Here is a 22,614-nt window from a genome sequence, read left to right on the forward strand (position 1 = left end):
ACAGTTCACTTTCCATACTTTAATGGGTTTTTTTTTTTAACATACACTGATAAGATGATAAAAGTTAACGCACAAGGTCCTTCAAAAAGTATTAATTTTCGCGTTTAAAGGGGAATTTTCAACTTTAAATATGTGCTATTTTCGCAGTTTATGCATTCAACTCCGCAACAAAATTTGGGAAACTTCTGCAAAAATAGTAATTTTGTGATTTTTGTGCAAAGTGAGCTGTAGTGTCTCTATAATAAATGCAGAAAATAAGCTACTATTGAAGATTGTTGATTCTACATACACAATTACCCATGGAGCCTTTGACCTCTAGTCTTGATAAACAATAGGACTCTTCCTTCAATCATTGATATCCTGTGTTCTAAGTATGATGAATCTAGCCATATAAGTACTGCTTTTGTATCGTTTTTATCTAGCCCCCAAGTTGCTTACAGACGAATAGACAGACACACACACTATGTCTTGTCATTAGCATAACAAGTCTATGACTGACATATAAAACAAATCATAAACTGGAAGAAAAATACAAATTCAGAGTTAATCAAAAACTTTATTTTACAAATTAGATCTGACACAAATATTTCTCCTGTACACATGTATTATGCAATATAAGTTCACGTCAGGGGAGGCGAGTCCTGACAAATATCCACGATAGAAATACCTCAGCACTCATCATAAATTAATGGAGTTCGTGTTGAAAGCAGACTCTAATGAAGATATGAAAGGATATACGGTATAGCGGGGGTTTTCCGTGAGGTGAAAAATTTGGCTTATTTTAGCGGTTGGATAGCTTTCCGCTAAAATTTCTCTCGCCAAATATGCACCAAATTGCGACTTCAGTATTTCCAAGAGAGATAACTCTTCCTTGTTCATACTTTAATCCGCATTAGCATACCTTTGAGACAGCAAATCGCCAAATTCTACACCTGTGGAAAAAACCCGCTATACGATACCTTCAGACTCTTCACATCGGCATATTGAATGGAACGCATTAGCACTCTATGAAAAACATGCTGGTGTGAAGATGTTCAGGTTACATGGTTATCATTTTATATCATTTAAATTTATACTATTTACTTTTTCTACTGTATTTACCTTGCTACATGCAATGTTTTGCCCTTATGTTGACTGTACTTGAATTGGTTTTGTTATTTAGCATTTGAAAAATAGCAAGCATCTCGTCTTGATACTTTCCACTGTCATGTTACAATTCAAAATGTTGAACATTCTGCATTTTGAATCAGAACTGTCACATCCTAGTTGCTAGTACATGTACATGAATTTTAAATCCCTGCACAAAAATGAAAGTAAATGCATTTGAGAAAATAAACTTTGGTCTCAATTGCCAATAAAAAAACAAAGAGTACTAGAAAATATTAGATGGCAACTTCTGGACACCATAAAATTCGTGCTGCAAGTTTTGATGGTAAGCAATTAGGCAACCATTCCTTCATTTTAGTACAATTGAATTTTATTTTCAAGGATATCAAATGACTTGTATTTTTAAAGCATATCTAATCAATATAATTTACCTGGACTCTACCTTAAATGTCTGAAGTTATTGTTCAAATTCAAGAGACTGCTTTTGTTGTTAAACCCTGTATCGATTAAATTATAGTATATAATATATATACCCGTTAAAAGGAAAGTTTTTATACAATTAAATCACACCGGAAGAAATTAAGCAAGTAGGAAGCAAGTTTTAAACAAAAACAAAGAACAACAATAAGCAAAATTGTAAAATGTATTCATCTTTTTTCATACACCATTAATATAAGTATCTTTACGTGAAATCACATTTACATGAATGTTTTACTCTTTAATTTCAGCTTCTTTATCATCTCTCTTCTTCAACAAAAGACTTTTTGAAAAAAATAAAAATAATATCATTCAGTGATCATCCTTTTATGAAACATCACAAATTGAAATTATTGAAAAAATACTGAAAATTCTGAACAAACAATATTTCCTGACCATTTCAAGAACGTACAAAGCAGAACGAGTGATATATTTCTTAACTAAATGTATTTCAATGCTTTTTTTAAAGACCTGACATCAGTAAATGTATTATTTGATATTTTGTTTCTCGTCTTCAATAGTCCTCTCCTCGACTTATCACTTCCTTGCATGTTGGCCTTAGCAGTATCGTGTGTTCAAACTGGGCTGTGTAGCAGCCTTTTGAGTCACACAGCGGGGGGTAGGGATCTAGGATGCCAACGTCACACAGATTTTTGAGTGCTATGAGGTATTTAGTCTGCCCTAAGCGATCAAGCCACCGCCGACAGAAGGCTAAAGTGCTGAAGTTCTGGTTTATCACATTCAGCAGCTGTTTTGATTTCTGTACCCTGTTTAAACATATTTAATAATTTCTTTTTCAGATACTTCAACAATTAGAAAATAAAAGCAAGATTTAAACAAATATTTTCAAATTTTCAACTCTTATTAAGCTGATATGGCATTAAGCATCTAATAAGAGAAATAAGTTACTTTTACAGCTGAATCAATATTAAAATCTTGCTATTCACTTGGTATTTATTCTGTATTTCAAATTTAATGTCATAATTTTCATGAACTATGTTTTCTTCTCTGTCTCTTACCTCAATGGCACATGCCCAACTTCAAAATTCTTCATATAATGGGAGGTTTCCATATCATCATGGACAACCCCTTTCCCTGTACTACCAAAGGTCTCGATAGCATAAAACTCCATTTCCTAAGAACAGTCAAATTATAACTTATAATGAACATGCTATCATCGCTATGCTTCAACAAGAGGTACTGTGAGCAATGCTCACTAAGAATACCCCCCGCTTACCCCAATCTCCCAAAGGGTGTTGGTAATAGGTAAAACTTCAGTATTATGATCCAAAAGGTATCTAGGAACACAGCATCTCCATGCGATGAAAAAAGCCATTAAAGAATTTAAATGGAAACCATACTGCTACTTCGATGTCCAGTGCGTGTGACCTTTGACCCTTTGACCCCAAAATCAATAGGGAACATCTTCATCCCATGGGTAGTCCATATGTATGATATGGTGACTGTAGGTGGAAAGGATAACGCTTTAGAGCCCGGAAACCATATTGCTACTTCAATGTCCAGTGCACTTGACCTTTGACCTTTTGACCCCAAAATCAATAGGGAACATCTTCATCCCATGGGTAGTCCATATGTATGATATGGTGACTGTAGGTGGAAAGGATAACTCTTTAGAGCCCGGAAACCATATTGCTACTTCGATGTCCAGTGCGCTTGACCTTTGACCTTTTGACCCCAAAATCGATAGGGAACATCTTCATCCCATGGGTAGTCCATATATATGATATGGTGACAGTAGGTGGAAAGGATAATGCTTTAGAGCCCGGAAACCATTGCGTCTACAGACGGACGGACGGACAGACGGACAACCCGATTCCAGTATACCCCCCCACAACTTGTTGCGGGGGGTATAAAAATAGACAAAACAAATGAAAATCTCCATGAAGGATAATAACATCAACTAGAATTGTCCTCGCTGGGCTAATACCCCCTCCCCAGAAAACAGCGAATGATTAGAAATTTCCCAAGTCTATTCTCTATATGCAATAACTTTGGTGAAACAAATGCCAATTGAAATGAAACTCAAACTCGATCTGTAAGTCATCAACATAAAGAAACACACTAAAAATCAACTTATCATCCACAAGCACAGCAGTCAAGGAAATGCTTCTCAAGATATGAGTGGACAATATATTATTATGTCCAGTTTGACTCCTTGGCCTTTGACCATGTGATCCCAAAATCAATACGGATCATCTACTGCTTTAGTAGAACCAGCATACCAAGTTTGATGTCTGTCAAGCAAAGCAATCTCAAAATGTTGATATCTTACTATGGCCAGTTTGACCTTTGTTACTTGTAAATCAAAAGAGGTCATCTACTCTCGACAACCACTGTATGAAGTTTGGTAACTGTCAACCAAAGGATTCTTTAGATATTGAGCAGACAAGACTTGGTCTACAGAATGACAGACAGACACCTAACCTACAGATGCAAAACAGTATGCTCCTTATTTTTGAGGAGGGGGGGGGGGGGGGGGGGGGGGGGCATAAAAAAATATGTCAATTAACATGAAACTCAAACTTGATCAGCAAGTCATCAATATAGAGAAGAAGCACAACAAAAAGTCCAGAAAACTGACAAAGACAGAATGACAGAAGGAAAGGGGGTAACACTATACGCCCCAACCAATTCATGGCAGAGACATAAAATATTCCGAGCTTTTACCTCCATTTTTGTTGCTTCTCCTCCTTTTACGATGGGAACGGTCTTCCCTGCGTGAATTCTGTAGGGACCGATAGAGTGACCATTGAGATTGCGTATGGACTTGACTAATGAGAAAAAAAATTCATTTGTTACCTTGATTTCCTTTCATGTACCATTTAAGTGGAATTTTGGCGAGACACAAATTTAGCGATTTTCCCATAAAAATGGGTATATATATTTAGCAAGAGCTAATCTTATAGACTTTGTAATTCCAGGAAAGGTAACTATTACCTCCGAAATAAAATAAATTGTTAGCGATATTTAATTTCAGCGACCTCACAACTCTCGCTAATAATGCCAAAATCAAATCTTAACTAAAAATTCTGCTTATATATAAATATGGTATTTTACAATATTTTACGAGTGAATCACTAATAAAACATGTGGTATTACATGACCACATAACATTTTGAAAAGCATAGCTTACACATGTTTTAGGTTTAAACCTATAGAACCTTAAATTTCAAAGTCTGCTTTACTGGAGACAACAGATGTTTATTTGTAAATCATTGCAAATGTTACACCCACCTCATTATATTTCCCCCACCTCATTATGTTTTACCCACCTCAATATATAACACCCACCTTGATATGTCACACCCACTTCGATATGTTTTACCCACCTCGATATGTTTTACCCACCCCAATATGTTTTACCCACCATACTGTATGTTACACACCCCCCCCCCCCCCCCCATATGTTTTACCGTCCAGTTCCACCTCGATATGTTACACCCATCTTGATATGTTACACCCCCTTGACATGTTTTACCCACCGCAATATGTTACACCCACCACGATATGTTTTACCCACCTTGATATGTTTTACCCACCTTGATATGTTAGACCTCCCTCCATATGTTTTTCGAGGTGCTATTCTCCAGGAGGAGAGAAGGAACTAAGTCAGTCACCTCAATATGTTTTACCCACCTCGATATGTTACACCCACCTCAATATATTACACCCACCTCGATATGTTTTACCGTTCTCGATATGTTACACCCACCTCAATATATTACACCCACCTCGATATGTTTTACCGTCCAGTTCCACCTCATACGACTCCATCACTTCTTGGATCCTTTCCCCAATATCACATAATCTGACATCAATACCTGCTTCCTATTCAGTAAAACAAAATCTGACATCAATACCTGCTTCCTATTCAGTAAAACAAAATCTGACATCAATACTAGGGGTGAATCAATATATCGATATATCGAAATGTACCGGTTTACGCCTGTCCAGCGATATACGATACGGTGTTTCGACGATACGATATAATGTCGGATTAAAAATAGCCCTTTTAATAGTCAGGATCGAAGTTCATAATTTAAAAATGGCTTCTAACAGGAACACGAACATTCTCTCACCAGAGGGCGCGCTACGCAAGCTTCACTTTCACCTCCGTTATCGTCTGATATATAGTTCGGCTAACCACATGATCTCGCACGGACAAAATAGTGTCTTTGACTCCAACAGAAAGACACGTTTCTGTTCTTTGTGTAATGTCAGATTTTCATCATTATAATCTCGCTAGTTTTTGTAATGTACTTTTATGTAGAGTCCATAGTTACGAAGAGAAAGTGAAATTAATACATTTGACAAGACAAAATAGTTCCATAAATATGGAGGTTACACTAACGTAATACAGCGTTTCGATACCTACCAATGTGTTTTTAACTCATAAATTTATGTTTTATTTATGAAAATGATGCGGATTTATTTTATTTTCAAAGACGCTCTGTTTTACAAAATTCTTGTAAATCAGACGATAACAGAGGTGTTGTGGAGCGTAGCGTAACGCCCTCTGGTGAGAGATTGGAACACGAATCCTCAGACTTTAATACCCGCTTTTACATTGTGACACATCGGAGATTCCTCAGACTTTAAGCCCCGCTTTTACATTGTGACACATTGGAGATTTAATCCTCGCTTTTACATTGTGACACATCGGAGATTCCTCAGACTTTAATCCCCGCTTTTACATTGTGACACATCGGAGACTTTAATCCTCGCTTTTACATTGTGACACATCGGAGATTTCTCAGACTTTAATCCCGCTTTTAGGCTACATTGTGACACATCAGAGATGCCTCAGACTTTAATCCTCGCTTTTACATTGTGACATTGGAGTTTCCTCAGACTTTAATTGTCATTGTTTGTTTTGTTATGAAATAAAATATATTAAACAACTTCATTTATTTGATTTTTGATATTTTACTTCAGAAAATGCTTAACTACATTGAAAATCCAATATATTGGATATCGCATCAGAAAATATTGTATCGTATCGTATTGGAAAATCTTGAGCAATACACACCCCTAATTAATACCTGCTTCCTATTCAGTAAAACAAATCTTTTAATTATATTAGTTACACAACAAGAGTTACTGTTCATTATTTTGTCAATCAGGATTTCATGAGCTCTCTGATCTGATAGTGCATCTTTCTTTGAGAAATACAGAGTAACTGTTCACAATGACAATGACGAAATCGATCACTTCGGGTTTATCACTTAATTTTTTAAAAATAACAGCGATCAAAGATGTACTGTTTTTTTCCTACCTTGATGCCAGTGTTTGTGGCATCTTTGACAGCTTGGAGTAGTCTGTCATACTTGGGATTGAAAGCCACGGTGAAAGCACAGTCAATGATTCTTCCTGAGAAATACAGAAATACACATTATCACGGATATCTGATACAGAAATACACATTATCACGGACATCCGATACAGAAATACATATTATCACAGATATCTGATACAGAAATACACAATATCACAGATATCTGATACAGAAATACACATTATCACGGACATCTGATACAGAAATGCACATTATCACGGATATCGGAGATACAGAAATACACATTATCACGGATATCGGATACAGAAATACACATTATCACAGATATCTATGGTAAGTAGAATTTATAACTCAAGCGTAGTTCCTGAATGAAAATATTCTCCTGAATGAAAATATTCACTTTGGAAATCTCTCTCTCTCTCTCTCTCTCTCTCTCTTCACCATTAATGTGTGTCCCAAAGTCAATTTTACAGACGTCATCCACCCCTAGCACTGTGGGATCTCCAGCATTTGGTGTGTAGTGAGCAGCACAGTGGTTTAGTGAGCAGCCTGTGGGGAAGGCCAGTCCCGCCTCCAATCCCTTCTCATTGATCAATTTTCTGGCTGTAGATTCCAGTGTCTCGCTGTAACGCAAATATAACATTGGTTGATTGATTGTATTTTGTTTAACATTCCTCTCGAGAATTTATCGCTCATATGAAGACTTCACCATTGCCAGTGAAGGGCTGCAAAATTTAAGCCTATGCTTGGAGCTTATGGCCTTGGAGCAGCGAGGGTTCTTTATCATGCCACACCTGCTGTGACACGGGGCCTCGGTTTTTGCGGTCTCATCTGAAGGACCACCCCATTTAGTTGCCTCTTACGGCAAGCAAGGGGGTACTGAGGACCTATTCTAACCCAGATCCCCACAGAATGCATATATAAGACAAGAGGCCCATGGGCCACATCGCTCACCTGAGTCACCTTGGCCCATATCCAAAAACTTTCCATATATATTTGCATGTAAAACCTTAGTCCCTATTATGGCCCCAACCTACCCCTGGAGGCTATGATTTGAACAAACTTGAATCTGCACTATGTCAGAAAGCTTTCATGTAAATGTCAACTTCTTTAGCCCACTGGTTCTTGTTGAGAAGATTTTCCCTATATTTGTATGTAAAACTTTGATCCCCTATTGTAGCCCCATCCTATCCCCGGGGACCTAATTTGAACAAACTTGAATCTGCTCTATGTCAGAAAGCTTTCATGTAAAAATCAGCTTTTCTGGCTCAGTGGTTCTTGAGAAGAAGATTTTTAAAGATTTTCCCTATACATTTGTATATAAAACTTTGATCCCCTATTGTGGCCCCATCCTACTCCCGGGGGCCATGATTTGAATAAACTTGAATCTGCACTATGTCGAAATGCTTTCAAGTAAATATCAGCTTTTCTGGCTCAGTGGTTCTTGAGAAGAAGATTTTTGAAGATTTTTCCTATATATTTGTATGTAAAACTTTGATCCCCTATTGTGGCCCCATACAACCCCTGGGGGTCATGATTTAAACAAACTTGAATCTGTACTATGTCAGGAAGCTTTCATGTAAATTTCAGCTTTTCTGGCCCATTGGTTTTTTAAATGACCCCACCCTATTTTTGCATTTTTGTGATTATCTCCCCTTTCAAAGGGACATGGCCCTTCATTGGAACAAAATTGAAAGCCCTTCACCCAAGGATGCTTTGTGGCAAGTTTGGTTGAAATTGGCCCCGCAGTTCTTGAGAAGAAGTCGAAAATGTGAAAAGTTAACGACGCTGATGACGACAGACAACGGACAAATTTTTATCAGAAAAGCTCACTTGAGACTTTGGCTCAGGTGAGCTGAAAAGGACACCGAAATATAGTATTTGATGAGTCAGCCAATTTGCAGTACACTTCTAACAAAGAATACACTGTTGGACTCTTGTCAATCTAATTAAAATTTGATCCTTTGATCCGCTCACCTATCATCGCTACACAAGGATCTAATAACTTCCCATTTGAGGCCATCTCAGAGTAAACTTTTACATTAACCAATCAGCGATCGCCTTGAAAATTGTTTATATAATATTAATTCATTCCATGTATAAACCATCACACCTAAGATTTTCAAGATGATTGCTGATTGGTTAATGCTAAAGTTTAATCTGTGATGACCTCTAATGGGAAGTAGTTAGATCCTTTGTACATTATTTTTTGAGCCTCGAAACCAGCCTCGCTCATGCCGAGTCATAGCCGTAATGGCAGTTGCCTGGAAACAATAGGTTATCATCATCATAAAGTAAATAGGATTATAACTCTGCCTCCATTTTTTTCCTCCCAATATCAGTTATCTTATAAATTCACCATGTTGCAGAAGTTGCAGTTTGGGCATATTTGCAAACGGTATTTACAACTGTTTCAAAATATAACAACTGGACGGTTAGCTGCAGAACTGTAGCTCTCTGAAAAAATATTTTGACGGAACAGAGAGCTACAGTTCCACCCCTATTAAAAACCTTCAATTTACGGCGCACAAAACATTGCGCACGGTTGAGGCTTTATATCGCTGTATTTTTGTGTTGCTGTCTCATAAATTTAATATAAAAAAATTCTTAACATATTTTCCTACTATAGTTGTGTCCAAACATACCTTCAAATGTTCATTAAAGCCCCATAAGACCCGAAAACTCCTAGCTTCAAATAATTTTGTTTGTTGACATAGACGGTATGTTTAATGTTTCTGTTTTATTAATTGAGGAAATTATTGTCTGTTTACAAAATAAACTCTGTATAAATATCCTGATGTGTTGTTTTTGTCATGATGTCATTACAGTGACGGATCCAGGATTTCCGAAAGGGAAGGGAGGGGGGGGGGAGGGGGGTGTTGCACATGCAAAAGTCAAGTATTAACCAAAATACTTGGTCATTTTGGGTGCCAATCTAGAAGTTTACTCACACTATTTCTATTTTTTAAATTTTTGGAAAAAAGGGGGATTTCAAAGTCAAGTATTAGCCAAAATACTTGATCATTTTGGGTGCCAATCTAGAAGTTTACTCACACTATTTCTATTTTTTAAATTTTTGGAAAAAAGGGGGAGGATTTCCAAATCTGCCACTGCATTGCGTAAGCAAGTCAGGTAAAAGTATCTGACTTTTGAAGCAGTGATTGTATTTCATATGCAAGAAAGACTGATCACATGACTGACTTCAAGTTATACAAAATTGAATGTAAATTTCATTAGTATTGTCATATAAGGAAATACAATGGCAACAACAATAAATAATGAGCGACTCTCAAGAATATTTCACTCATATGGAGACGTCACCACTGTGGTGAACGGCTGCAAAATTTAGGCCTATGCTCGGCACTTATGGCCATTGAGCAGGGAGGGATCTTTAATGTGCCACACCTGCTGTAATACGGGACCTCGGTTTTCGTGGTCTCATCCGAAGGACCACCCCATTTAGTCACCTCTTACAACAAGCAAGGGGGTACTGAGGACCTATTCTAACCCGGATCCCCATGGGACTGTAGTGTGAATGAAGCTAAGAATAAGAAGAATGTGATTCAGGGTGGAGCGGAGAGAATGAAGTGGTAGAGAGTATGGAAAGTTTCAGAGAGAATGAGGAGAGTGATGACAGTAAAACTGAACATGATGGGATTGAAGAGAAGAGTTAATTACTTGAAAAGAATTTAATTCGAAACTTGGACTTATGTCTGTATTTTTGCTCAAGATTTGACTGCTCAAGTAGAAGAAATTCAAACTTAAGGTAGTGATTTTATTTTAGAAATCCAAGCCTGAAACCAATTCAGTATATAGGTTGTTGGGGGAGTCAAAATTCTGATGAGTGTCGAACCCTGTGATTGTACGTGACATTTAAATCAGTGTATGTACTAGATGTTTCTGAGATACGGGTAGTAAAGCTTACCAAATATCAATCATCGTCTTTCCTGGTTTAATGTATTCCTTCATGTATTTTCTTGTCTGCAAAGCAAAACAAATGTTAAGGTTTGTCAAACGGAAACTTCTCTACCGAACTAATTTTCATTACTAGATAAGATCCTGGACAGTACCTGCCTGTGGGCCTCCGCAGCTTGCCTGATCTCTTGGTATATGTAGCTGTTGGCCCGGTCCAAGGCTCTCTTTTCCTCATTTGTCATTCTGTCCTTTGCTGTGGTGCTATTAGAATAATCATATAAAAATTGATTATCCCCTCATAATTCATTTTGAGAGGGGATATAGTAACAGGACTGTTCATGTGTTGGTGAGTTTGTGCACATGAGACCAAACATTTTGGTACCAAAAGAAAGGTCTTTTCATAAGAAATACACAAGTGAAATATGAAAGCCCTTAAGCATTCAAGTGTTATAGCCAAGGATATTTTTTTTAAAGAAAAAGGTCAAACTCCATGCAAGGAGAAAGTCATAACATTTTTGTTTCTTGTATTTTAAGAAAGTCTTTCCACAAAGAATGTGAAATATGAATGCACAAGCACTAAGCATTCAAAAGTTCTGGGCAAGGTTAAAGTTTTTGTGGAAAAAACACAAAGACCAAAAACTTCATGCCCCCGAATCCCCGATTAAGGGAACATAAAAAGGAAATGTGTCACACTGTCTTCAAGGACATCCCCAAAGCATCTGAAACATTCTGTTCATTCATTAAAACAATATTTCCACATTTGAAAAGTTTCATGCACGTTTGTGACTGTAGTTGACGCCTGTACAATGTGTATGGGATTACCTATCTTGAACTGCTGGGTACTCCATTATCTCCCCTTCGGGAAAGTTTCCACCGGGAAACAGCTCTGATATCGGTATGGAGGGAGGATTGGTCTGTTGTTTCTGTCCTATAACACAGTTAATTTAATGTCCAACTGAAGATTCAAAGTCAACAGTATACATGAAAACAAGAAATACAACCTGTCCCATGAGGCAATTCAAAGTAAATGAACCTTCATGATGTTTGTAATCTATAATATACAGCTGTATATATTGAGATAACATTGTAGAAAAATTAAGATTTTTTAAATTCATATATGAAATCTTTCATCATTTACACGAATTGTCATTTATCATAAAACATGATCAAAGTCAAACCCACGAGAGAATACAGTGATGTTTTCTGATAAAGGTATACAAAGTTAGGTGATTTTTCCTAAATACTGAGCCCAGAGGGATAATTGAATACCATTGTTCTTTTTCTTCTTTTTCTTTTTCTTCTGTTCATCCCCACACCCTTCCTCACCAACTAGTAAATAAAACAATAAAGCACAGAGTGTCAGTCTCGATGCTCCCTTTGGCAACATGTCTCATCAGCTCTAGTAAGAGAAACTGTACACACTACACACTAAATATATCATAAGTAGCCATATCAAGCATAAAATCATATCAGGTATATCTACACAACAGCCAAAAAATATTTGAAGATTTTATCCACAGGTAAGAGTATACAAAACTGACAAGTCAGATAGGGAGGGCACTGCAATGGTGCCTGACGGACGGACGGGCGAAAATCTTCCAAAGGAAACTTTTTTATGTTATTGTGTGTCAACAGAATTAAGTGGTGACAGATGGACGGATGGAAATCTGAAAATCAAAAGGGGTCTTCCTCTGCCTATAATTGGAGAATTATGTATAAAAACAAAAATGTTCTCATGTAATTTCAAGTTATTCTGTGCCACAAGATGTATCATCCAAGTCCCGTAACTCTGTAATAACAAAGAGGACAAATCTGAATCTTCCTCTGCCAAATCCAAGTATTATATATCAAATGTATGAAAATCTTCCCAGGGAAACTTAAGTGATAGAATGCTATAGAAAGCATTGACAGACTGACAGACAGACAGACAGAGTGGACATCTGCCACATAGCAGGGCCCTAAATATATGCAATGGAAATACAATGGTACAAATTACATATACGGGAGAGTGTTAATATTTCGGAGAGTTCGAGATGTATTTCGGAAATGCTCATCATCTAACCACTGAACCTAGACATACTGTATATCACTTGATTCAACGAACATTCTAGATTGTTTTCTCGGGTTTCATCAGATTTTTACCTACCATTTTTGCCACATATTAACACCTAAACATAGTCAGGTAGAAGGTTGTAACTTCGGACGATGGTGTTGTTATTTCGGACACAATATGGTGTTATACTTCGGACAGTTAAGAAATTTGGTAGTTGCCTTTTATTTCGTGGTTCAATGGCATTTTATGCTTTCGTTTTTGTACATTAGATGATTTTTTATTTTTTTTTTTTTAGAGGTTTTGATTTTGTTTATAATTTAATTATATCGGTAACTTTTACCAGAAAAATAGGTCTTAACGGGACTTGATTTTACCAATGAAACAATATGGATGTCGGGGTCTTTTACTGCAGTGTTGGTGAAGGTCATGTATATCAATCAACCAATCAGAGCTGGGTAACGCATGCACATAAAATTAGGTGTTTTCCATTTTGTAAATAATCAATTTAAATTTAGAATAAATAACTATTCAAACGCAAGACATAATTCTTTTTTATTGATTGTCCAAAATACCACACCCGTCCGTAATATCACACCCGTCCGAAATATCAACATTCTCCCCTACATGAAATTTATCGATTTGCATCCCAGAGAGCACATGAGTACTGCATCAGCTTTAAAGCTAGAGTTTGAACAGTTTGTGGACAGCCATTAGCTTTAAATTTAGATCTTGAACAGTTTGTGGACAGCCACCAGCTTTAAAGTTAGAGCTTGTACAGTTTGTGGACAGGCACCAGCTTTAAAGCTAGAGCTTGAACAGTTTGTGGACAGCCATTAGCTTTAAATTTAGATCTTGAACAGTTTGTGGACAGCCACCAGCTTTAAAGTTAGAGTTTGTACAGTTTGTGGACAGGCACCAGCTTTAAAGCTAGAGCTTGAACAGTTTGTGGACAGCCATGTAGATCTTGAACAGTTTGTGGACAGCCATTTAGATCTTGAACAGTTTGTGGACAGCCACCAGCTTTAAAGTTAGAGTTTGTACAGTTTGTGGACAGGCACCAGCTTTAAAGCTAGAGCTTGAGCAATTTGTGGGCAGGGTCCTCATCATATAAATTTCTCTGTTACCAAGGTAACAAAACAAATACTTGCCTTCTCCTTGTGCATCACTGACACTCTGTTTCTCTAAGGAATCTGTGATGTCATTAACAGCACCTGTGTCCCCGTCGCCTCCTATTTCTGAAAAATATGTTACGTTACAGCATGTATCTTATTAAAGAAGCATAGCCACAAATCAATCCAAAATCTTTTCCATTTTTGGATTTTCATTTTCATTGTTCATAATTGCCTTATATTGGGTATCTTCAACAGTCAACTTCACTCTGAATGTCAGTTGTCAATACCGAATATCAGAACCATTATTTCGTCTCCGATTCCTTCGCACGGTTTTAATATTTAGTATGCCCAACGAGATCACCTTTTACTGTGTTAACTTGGGCAACTTTTCACTAAACAAGTACACATTTTACTTATTTACTAAGACAGATATAGTGAGTTCAGGCACAGGTTAGTGTCGTTTTTGAAAGTCTAGGGGTGGGGAACAAATGGAAAAATTAAGGTGCCATTATACTTATATGATTAATCTTATATACATGTAGTCAGCAAGAAAAGCAATTCTGCTCAAACCCATAAATCGTAAACATGTAATAGAGAAAAGGGTATCCTTCAGTGCATGGTATGAGTTCAATTTATCAGCTCAACTTTGTATTTCCACAACCATTCACCACAACTATATCTTGTGACTAACTAATAAATCGATCTTTGCATATGTACTAATAACAAATGTATGTGATAATGACATGATGTCAAGAAAATGGGGGTGGGGGTTACATGTACGTGTCTAGAGATCGATATGTATTTGCCCATGCACACTTGTTCATCTACTACCTCTAGGATTTATCCAGATTTTAGATGTTACTAACCATTTCATATTTAAGGGAATGTTTGAGAATGCAGCCGTGAGCTACTGGGGGGGGGGGGGGGGGGCACAGAGGATTCACAGATTACAATACACATATTATATCAAAACAGGGGGACTTTGTCAATACTAGAAAATGACTTAAAATATTACAATATATGAAAATGATTTTTGTTAAAATGTTCATACATGTACTTGTAATCTTATGAGTTATGCTTTAACCCAACCCCCTCTTATCTGATAATTTGGAGAATATTACCTGACCTGTATGAATGTCTATCAAAGGGACAGGTTCACGTTTTTCGAAAGAAATGTTTTTCATTTTTTATGTTAAAAATTAAAAAATATATAGCTCATTTAATGTTGACAACCAAAATTTGGACCGTCTGAATGCATGCAAGGATAAGAGCAATATTTCAAGTTTTGCATTCTGTTTTATGTAAACAAAGACCGAGTCATTTTATGTAAACAAGCAAACCAGTGAAACGTTAATTTTGTTATCTAAAGAATCTTCATTTTGTACAATCACAAATTTTAACTTTTAAATGACACATTTTACCCAAAGTATACTTGAGATGTGATAAATATAATAAACTTGGCCAATATCCATTTATTTTGAAAACACCATAAACAATAACACACCTCAATCTTTGTTTTCAAAACAAATAATAAACTCTCTATAATGAGCCTCTGTTATGATGAATAACCTTAATTTTTTTGTGAAACCTTCTAAACATATTAGACTATAGATTTTGATCATTCATTTAACATGGTTAAAGTGAAAAACAAAATTTTGAGGAAAATCGTGAATCAGTCCCTTTAAATGATCCCTGTTTGATGGATCATTTGAGATTTAAATCATTCAAGATTTTGATCAATCCTTAAGTTTCAGTCACGAGAAATACGCTGTACCTTCTGGTGTAGAAATGTTATAAATATATGCATTGTCTACCAGAACCTCCTATCAGCTATACAAGTAATAGTCACATTGTCTACCAGAACCTCCTATCAGCTATACAATAGTCACATATTGTCTACCAGAACCTCCTATCAGCTATACAAGTAATAGTCACATTGTCTACCAGAACCTCCTATCAGCTATACAAGTAATAGTCACATTGTCCACCACAACCTCCTATCAGCTATACAATAGTCATATTATCTACCAGAACCTCCTATCAGCTATACAAGTAATAGTCACATTGTCTACCAGAACCTCCTATCAGCTATACAATAGTCACATATTGTCTACCAGAACCTCCTATCAGCTATACAAGTAATGGTCACATTGTCTACCAGAACCTTCTATCAGCTATACAATAGTCACATTGTCTACCAGAACCTCCTATCAGCTATACAATAGTCACATTGTCTACCAGAACCTCCTATCAGCTATACAATAGTCACATTGTCTACCAGAACCTCCTATCAGCTATACAAGTAATGGTCACATTGTCTACCAGAACCTCCTATCAGCTATACAATAGTCACATTGTCTACCAGAATCTCCTATCAGCTATACAAGTAATAGTCACATTGTCTACCAGAACCTCCTATCAGCTATACAATAGTCACATTGTCTACCAGAACCTCCTATCATCTATACATATCTATACATGTAATAGTCACTCTGCGATTCAAAATGTTTGTACAACAGAGTACAAACGAAATATTAATCATATCAATGCAATCTTAATATTTATTATATATTTAATAAATAGTCTATCATAAAATCTGCATAAAATCTAGAGAATGTTAGCAATCAATATCCTGAGAATTTACTGAACGCTAACTTTGCATTGCGTAAACTGTGTGGGCCTGAAACATTCCGAGTATGAGCGTTCAATATTGACGTTACCGTAACGATGTAAACAAACCAAAATGACAGACGACGGTTCTACGAATCTGACAGAGCCGGTATTTGATATAATATTTATTCATTTAAGCAAAAATTAATGTTTTATTGGATATAAATTATGATGTCCCCATTCACAAAATCAGTTTGCTTCATGCTTTAATATTGAACAGTTAAGAAATGCACACCTTCACCTTATATGACAATATTGATGAATTCTTCTCTATTTTGGAGTATTTTGAGTGAAAAGGGATATAATTTAACAACTAAATACTTTAGCTATATAATAAAAGGGTTATTAAACTTTTATTGGTGAATATTGGCACTCATTGGCTGTCAAAATGCACTCGCAAGCTCGTGCATTTTCACAGCCAACTCGTGCCAATATTCACCAATATAAGTTCAATAACCGCATAATATCAACATACAGTGATTTTTTTAAGACCCATTTTAGGTCCGAATATCGTCCCTTTCTCCTCCCAAAATTACAGATTTTCCCCCAATTTAACTTGCACTTTTCCCAAGAATAAAAACTGGTGAAAAATGTATATATGTTAAAACAACCGTTCAATGTCAATAGTTTATGTATGACATGACAAAAACGTATCAATTCAAGATGATTTAGAAAGAATAATCGAAAATTTTAAGAGATTAAAGAAAAGAAAGTTATATATGTAAAATAAAAGAAGAATGACATCAATTTGTGTTTGATTTCTTGTTTGATATAGTATAATTTAGCATATAATATAAATGTATGATTGTGCTTTCCATCAATTCATGAATATCAATTTAAACAAGAGATGTTTGTAAAACATATACGACCCCATAGTGCAAAATTGAAAAGGGTTATACGCATGCATAATTTGATTGATAGTAGTATCACCAATTCGAAATATTGAGCAGACAATACCTTCCAATGTCAGGAGTGAATTGACCAAGTGACCTCAAAATCAATGGGGGTCATCTACTCCTTATGCTGTACCAGTGTACCAGGTTTGGTGTCAATCAAGCAAAGAATTCTTAAAATATAGGAGAAAATATATTACTATGTCCACTCACTCCAGTTTACCCACTGACCTTTGACCATAAAATCAATACTGGCCGGGTCATCTTCTCCTGAAGATGTACTGGTGTACCAAATTTGATGTCTGTCAAGCGAAGGGTTCTCAAGATATAGAGTGGACAGTGTATTCCTACATCCAGTTTGACTCTTGTCCATGTGATCTCAAGATCAATAGGGGTCATCTCCTGAAGATGTGCCAGTGTACCAAGTTTGATGTCTATCAACCAAAGAGTCCCCAAGATATTGAGCAGACAGTATAAAACTATGTCCAGTTTGCCTTGACCTTTGGTCATGTGATCTCAAAATCAAAAGGGGTCATCTACTCCTTGAGATGTACCAGTGTACCAAGTGTGAGGTCTGTCAAGCAAAGGGTTCTCAATATTCAGCGGAGAAGGTCTTCCTATGTCCAGAGTAAATTGACCCTTGACCTTTGTTTGACCTTATGACCTGAAAAACAATAGGGGCTCTCTACTACTCATCACCAAACCACATATGAAATATCAATATAATCAAGTAATTGGTTCTTAAGGTATTGAGCGGACAACAAGTGGTCTACCAACCAACAGACATACCGACAGGTGCAAACCAATATGCCCCTCTTCTTTGAAGGGGGGCATAAATATCTTCTGTAACAAAAAACCATGTAACAGAGAATTAGCATTCACCTGGTGTATATTATCTCATAGCCTGAAATTCAGTAAAATCCCCATACTGATTCAATTGTTATGTTCAAACCTTCCAGATCCTATCACTATTTAATACATAAACATATGTTGGTATAATACTGATACTGTCCATTTACTTGTATAAATACATGATTAGCAATTCATATATATATGTATGTACTTGTTTCCCCAACATGCTGCATCCACATGCAGTTTGCAGTATATGTAACCTGTTGTAAACTTTCTTTCTTTTTTGAATTTCCTTCTTTATAAACTGTCTTACTGTTATGCCCTCTGGGCCCAAAATTGGAATAAACTTATCTTATCTACAAGGTATTTTCATATTTCTATTTCACTTCTATATAGAAGTAAAAGTGTAATTTCAAAAGGCGACACATGACCCTGACTCAACTTAAATCTGCCTCATTTTTCTTCTTTTTTTTTCGCTGATGGTAGAATTTTGTTAAATCATCAAATCATTTTAAAAGTTGTTTTAAATATTCAATTTCAATTCAAAGTAGTAACAAAATAAACTTAATTTCACATGAATACATCTCACGTCATGATCAAATATAAAATAGACACACACCCCACACAAGGGTACTGCAAACGGTACATAATGCGCTCGTGAAAATACTTCTATAGGGTGTTTTTCTTTGCAGAATTTCACTTAAGGTAGGATCAGCCATCATCAGGTTGTGCCATCCTTTCTTTGCATTGTATGAATAAAGGGTCTTAGCCTAAACTGTGACAAGAGGTATATAAAAACCAAGAGTTCTGTGCATAAAATATTTCCCCAAATTTGACCACATTCAACAACCTGTAAAATTGTAAATGTTTAAAACATCAAAGAAAATTGAAATTTGTTGGGAGAATCAAAATCCTTGCACTATGGACATCTTCAAGTTATTTACAAAGACCCTAGCTTCTACACTGCGAGAGGAGTTAAAAGGACAAACCATGCCCTTTACCTACATGTAATATATTTCCTCAAAATGGACTAAGTTCAACAGTCTGTAATTATCTTAAAAATTTAAGAAAATCAAAACCCTTGCCACATACACATCTTCAATACCCATATAAATACTCTGTAAAATAAGGTCCTCACTTGAAAACTATGGAAGGAAAAACAGACAAATCATGTATTCTCTATGTAATAATTCCTCAAAACAGACTAACAGTAAAATAAGAAGCTTCTCACTTGAAAACAGTGGGATGAGTTCACTGGACATTAATCATGTACTCTCTAGGTTATAATTCCTCAAAACGTACTAAGTTCAACAACCAGTAATTTTCTCAAAAATTGAAGAAAATCATAACCCTTAAATTGTCACATTCACACTTTAATACCCATATACACACTATAAAAAGGTTCTCACTTGAAAACTGGGGCAGGAGTTAACTGGACAAATTATGTACCCTCCATATAACAATTTTCAATAAAGGGGCAAGAGAGGTTGAAATGGATCAAAATTGCAACATGATCTGGAGTGATCGACAAAACGCTACATAGAAATTAAGTTTCAGTTTGATGTGCAGCTTCTTTTTGCCGCCTTATTGTATTGTGGTACCAATAAACGGTACCATTCCCAATGTAAAAAAACTTTGATTTTCCCCAATTTTGAGACTATAAATTCTCAATTCACGTAACTGAAAAATAGACCACTGCCATTAGTGTTGAAAAATCGGGAAAATTTCATAATCGATAATCAGTCATAACTCATAATCGGAAAAACTGTATTGATCAATGATCGATATAATCGGTATTTACATGTAGTTAATACATGTTTATTATTTTGAGGGTTATTTCTGTTTAGTTGTATGGATATGTGCAGTATACACACTAGCTGGTGTCACTGAATTCCCAAATTTCAATGTAGAGTCCACTCTGACTCTCCCCTGTACATGTCTCGATATAAAAGCGGGATTAATAGTAAGATGAATCTCAGATTAGATTAATTATTAATTAGTGTACAGGCAACAATCGATTATGAAAAATAGAATCGATAATTAATCGGAATCGAAGAGCCAAAAACGATCGACAATCGATTGTTGACGGCAATCATTTCATCACAAACTGCCATCGTAATTTACTTCGTCTGAAACATACGAGTTAACTAAAATGTTCAAATCTAAAGTACAGATCATGGCAGTGCGCGTGTTGTAGAGCTACGACAATTCTAGATCGAGCCTACTACAATTTCTGATGTCTCACAACAGCAATTTGTTCAATTTTGATGCTACTTTTCCCAATTGAATGGGTACCGGTACCAGAACCAGTGGGTAGAAAGAAACACAGATATGTGACAAGGAAATGAAATTAGAAACAAAAAACCCCTAACAGATGGACAGACAGACATACAGACATCGCTGTACCATAATATGTCCCGTCTAAAGACAGGCATATTAAAAAATAATAATTATCAAACCAATGAATAAGAAATAGGTGGGACCGTCATTAAAAGTGGTGAACACGTCACTGATGGGGTTGTTTATCTATGTTAAATAATTTTCTCCTTAAAACCATCTACATGTCTCCATTATTTGCAGATATAAAAATTTTCGTTGAGGGAGTATTCATTTAAGCTGAGGGGTATTTTGGTCGGAGCCTGACCAGATTACACCTAAATAAGCGAAGCTGTCATTGAATGATGATATAGTCTCCTAAAATTGTGTTGTATTCGCGGTTCATGACCCAGAGTTTAACATTACATGCCATATCAATGATAGGTAAGACGAATATACATAGTGTCAAGATAACACCTGGTTACAATTTTGCTAAAACATATTTCGGACTTGAGAAGAACTTCGTTCATTGAAAAATTACCATTCTTCTTCTTTTTCTTTTTCTTCTTTTTCTTTTTTGGTGCCTCGCTCGCGTCTAAATCATTGACAGTCTCATTGTCGTTTTCTTTTTCTTGCTCTAACTTCTCATTTTCACCATCAATTTGTCCGATTTCATTTTCGACGTCGGCCATGCTTGCTCGGGTTCGGATCAGGTTTAGCTAATATCCGTAAATAACTAATATGGGGAAAAGTATCTAAAGTATCGATTATATGTATGACATTTATATACCTATGAAATTTTCATAATTATATATGTGTCGCCTTCTTTTAAACTTTATTCATTCGTTTAATTCGCAAAATAACGTGGCCATGCTGCTTGAATGCCGTTTACGTCAAATAGTGTCGCCAAAGTCTTAGTATGGAACACTATTAGGTACTGAAAGTATTGAGTGATGCCGAGTTTGCGAATTCTAGCATTTACATGAAATTTGGTTTTACTTTAATAAGGTGTAACATTAGTATTTTTACTAGTCATGTGTCTGAGCTACATATTCGCTTTTTAAAAGCCCAGTTCAGAATTTAAAAAAAAAAGTTCTATAATGTTAAACAAATTCGATACCCTTTGGCCCAGATCTTTCACCCAAATTGTGGTTAAAACTATATGAATCAATTTTTGTTCCAATTTTAACATACTCATCAGAAATATGGATCTCAGATTTTAATACAAATTTCAACAATTTTGAAAAAGCACCATTTGAAAAGATTCAAAATTTCATATCAAATAACATTCTAGGTGTACACAATAAAGCATCTAACTTGGCTGCAAAAATTGAACTAGGCAAATCCTGGTGTGTCCAGGGGTCCGTGTTTGCCCAACTATCAATTTTGTATTGCTTATAGGAGTTATGAGATTGATCACTGTTCGTTATCTTCACCTTGCATCTATGATAAATTTCATTTTTTGAAAATACAAAAGAACATGAACTGCAACACTTTACGCCAGCATACATGTATATCCTCAAGTACGTAAGCGCTTCCTGAAAAGTATGATGTCGTGAAACGTTGCTGTTCATACCCGCATGTACATGTAGTTTTAATAATGAAAGTTGTTTTGTTTTTTAATATTCACATTCTACTTTCATTTCTGTTTGAATATTCCGTGCGGTACGTGCGTATACTACATCTATCAAGATTCATGCGCACATTGTTCACAATTGTAACGGATTTTTGTGTACTGGTATGCGGCATACGATAATGTCCGGTAGAATGCAAATGTATATGATGGAAAACACCCGAGGTACTGTCGAAATGATCATACAATGGTCAGGTAGTAAAACCCTATAAATACGGCGCAAACTTGCAGCCGTGAGTTAGTCTGACGAAGATTGTTGCTGCGTTAAA

The 22,614-nt window shown here is 36.0% G+C and overlaps 1 protein-coding gene across 1 annotated transcript; it reads right to left on the reverse strand.

Moving 5' to 3' along the window:
* Positions 1-536: 536 nt before the first annotated feature.
* On the reverse strand, positions 537-21,626 carry LOC125654367 (methionine aminopeptidase 2-like). The gene is made up of 12 exons (XM_048884316.2): positions 21,254-21,626; positions 14,018-14,104; positions 12,086-12,145; positions 11,639-11,744; positions 10,972-11,077; positions 10,827-10,882; positions 7,343-7,524; positions 6,881-6,975; positions 5,337-5,433; positions 4,273-4,376; positions 2,604-2,719; positions 537-2,351 (listed from the first exon to the last, which is right to left on the reverse strand). Exons 1-12 carry the CDS (start codon positions 21,402-21,404, stop codon positions 2,099-2,101), a joined length of 1,413 nt encoding a protein of 470 aa, XP_048740273.1. The 5' UTR covers positions 21,405-21,626; the 3' UTR covers positions 537-2,098.
* Between the last annotated feature and the right edge of the window lie 988 nt (positions 21,627-22,614).

The sequence above is a fragment of the Ostrea edulis genome, chromosome 7, assembly GCF_947568905.1.
Source record: "Ostrea edulis chromosome 7, xbOstEdul1.1, whole genome shotgun sequence".
In the NCBI taxonomy this organism is placed as follows: Eukaryota; Metazoa; Mollusca; class Bivalvia; order Ostreida; family Ostreidae; genus Ostrea; species Ostrea edulis.

Coding starts and splice junctions, on each gene's coding strand:
- LOC125654367 (XM_048884316.2), bottom strand. CDS start 21,404: ATGGCCGACGTCGAAAATGAAATCGGACAAATTGATGGTGAAAATGAG. Junction 11,745..12,085: donor AAAGAAGAAAAAGAACAATG/GTATTCAATTAT, acceptor ACTGTGTTATAG/GACAGAAACAACAGACCAAT. Junction 10,883..10,971: donor CTGCGGAGGCCCACAGGCAG/GTACTGTCCAGG, acceptor TTTGCTTTGCAG/ACAAGAAAATACATGAAGGA.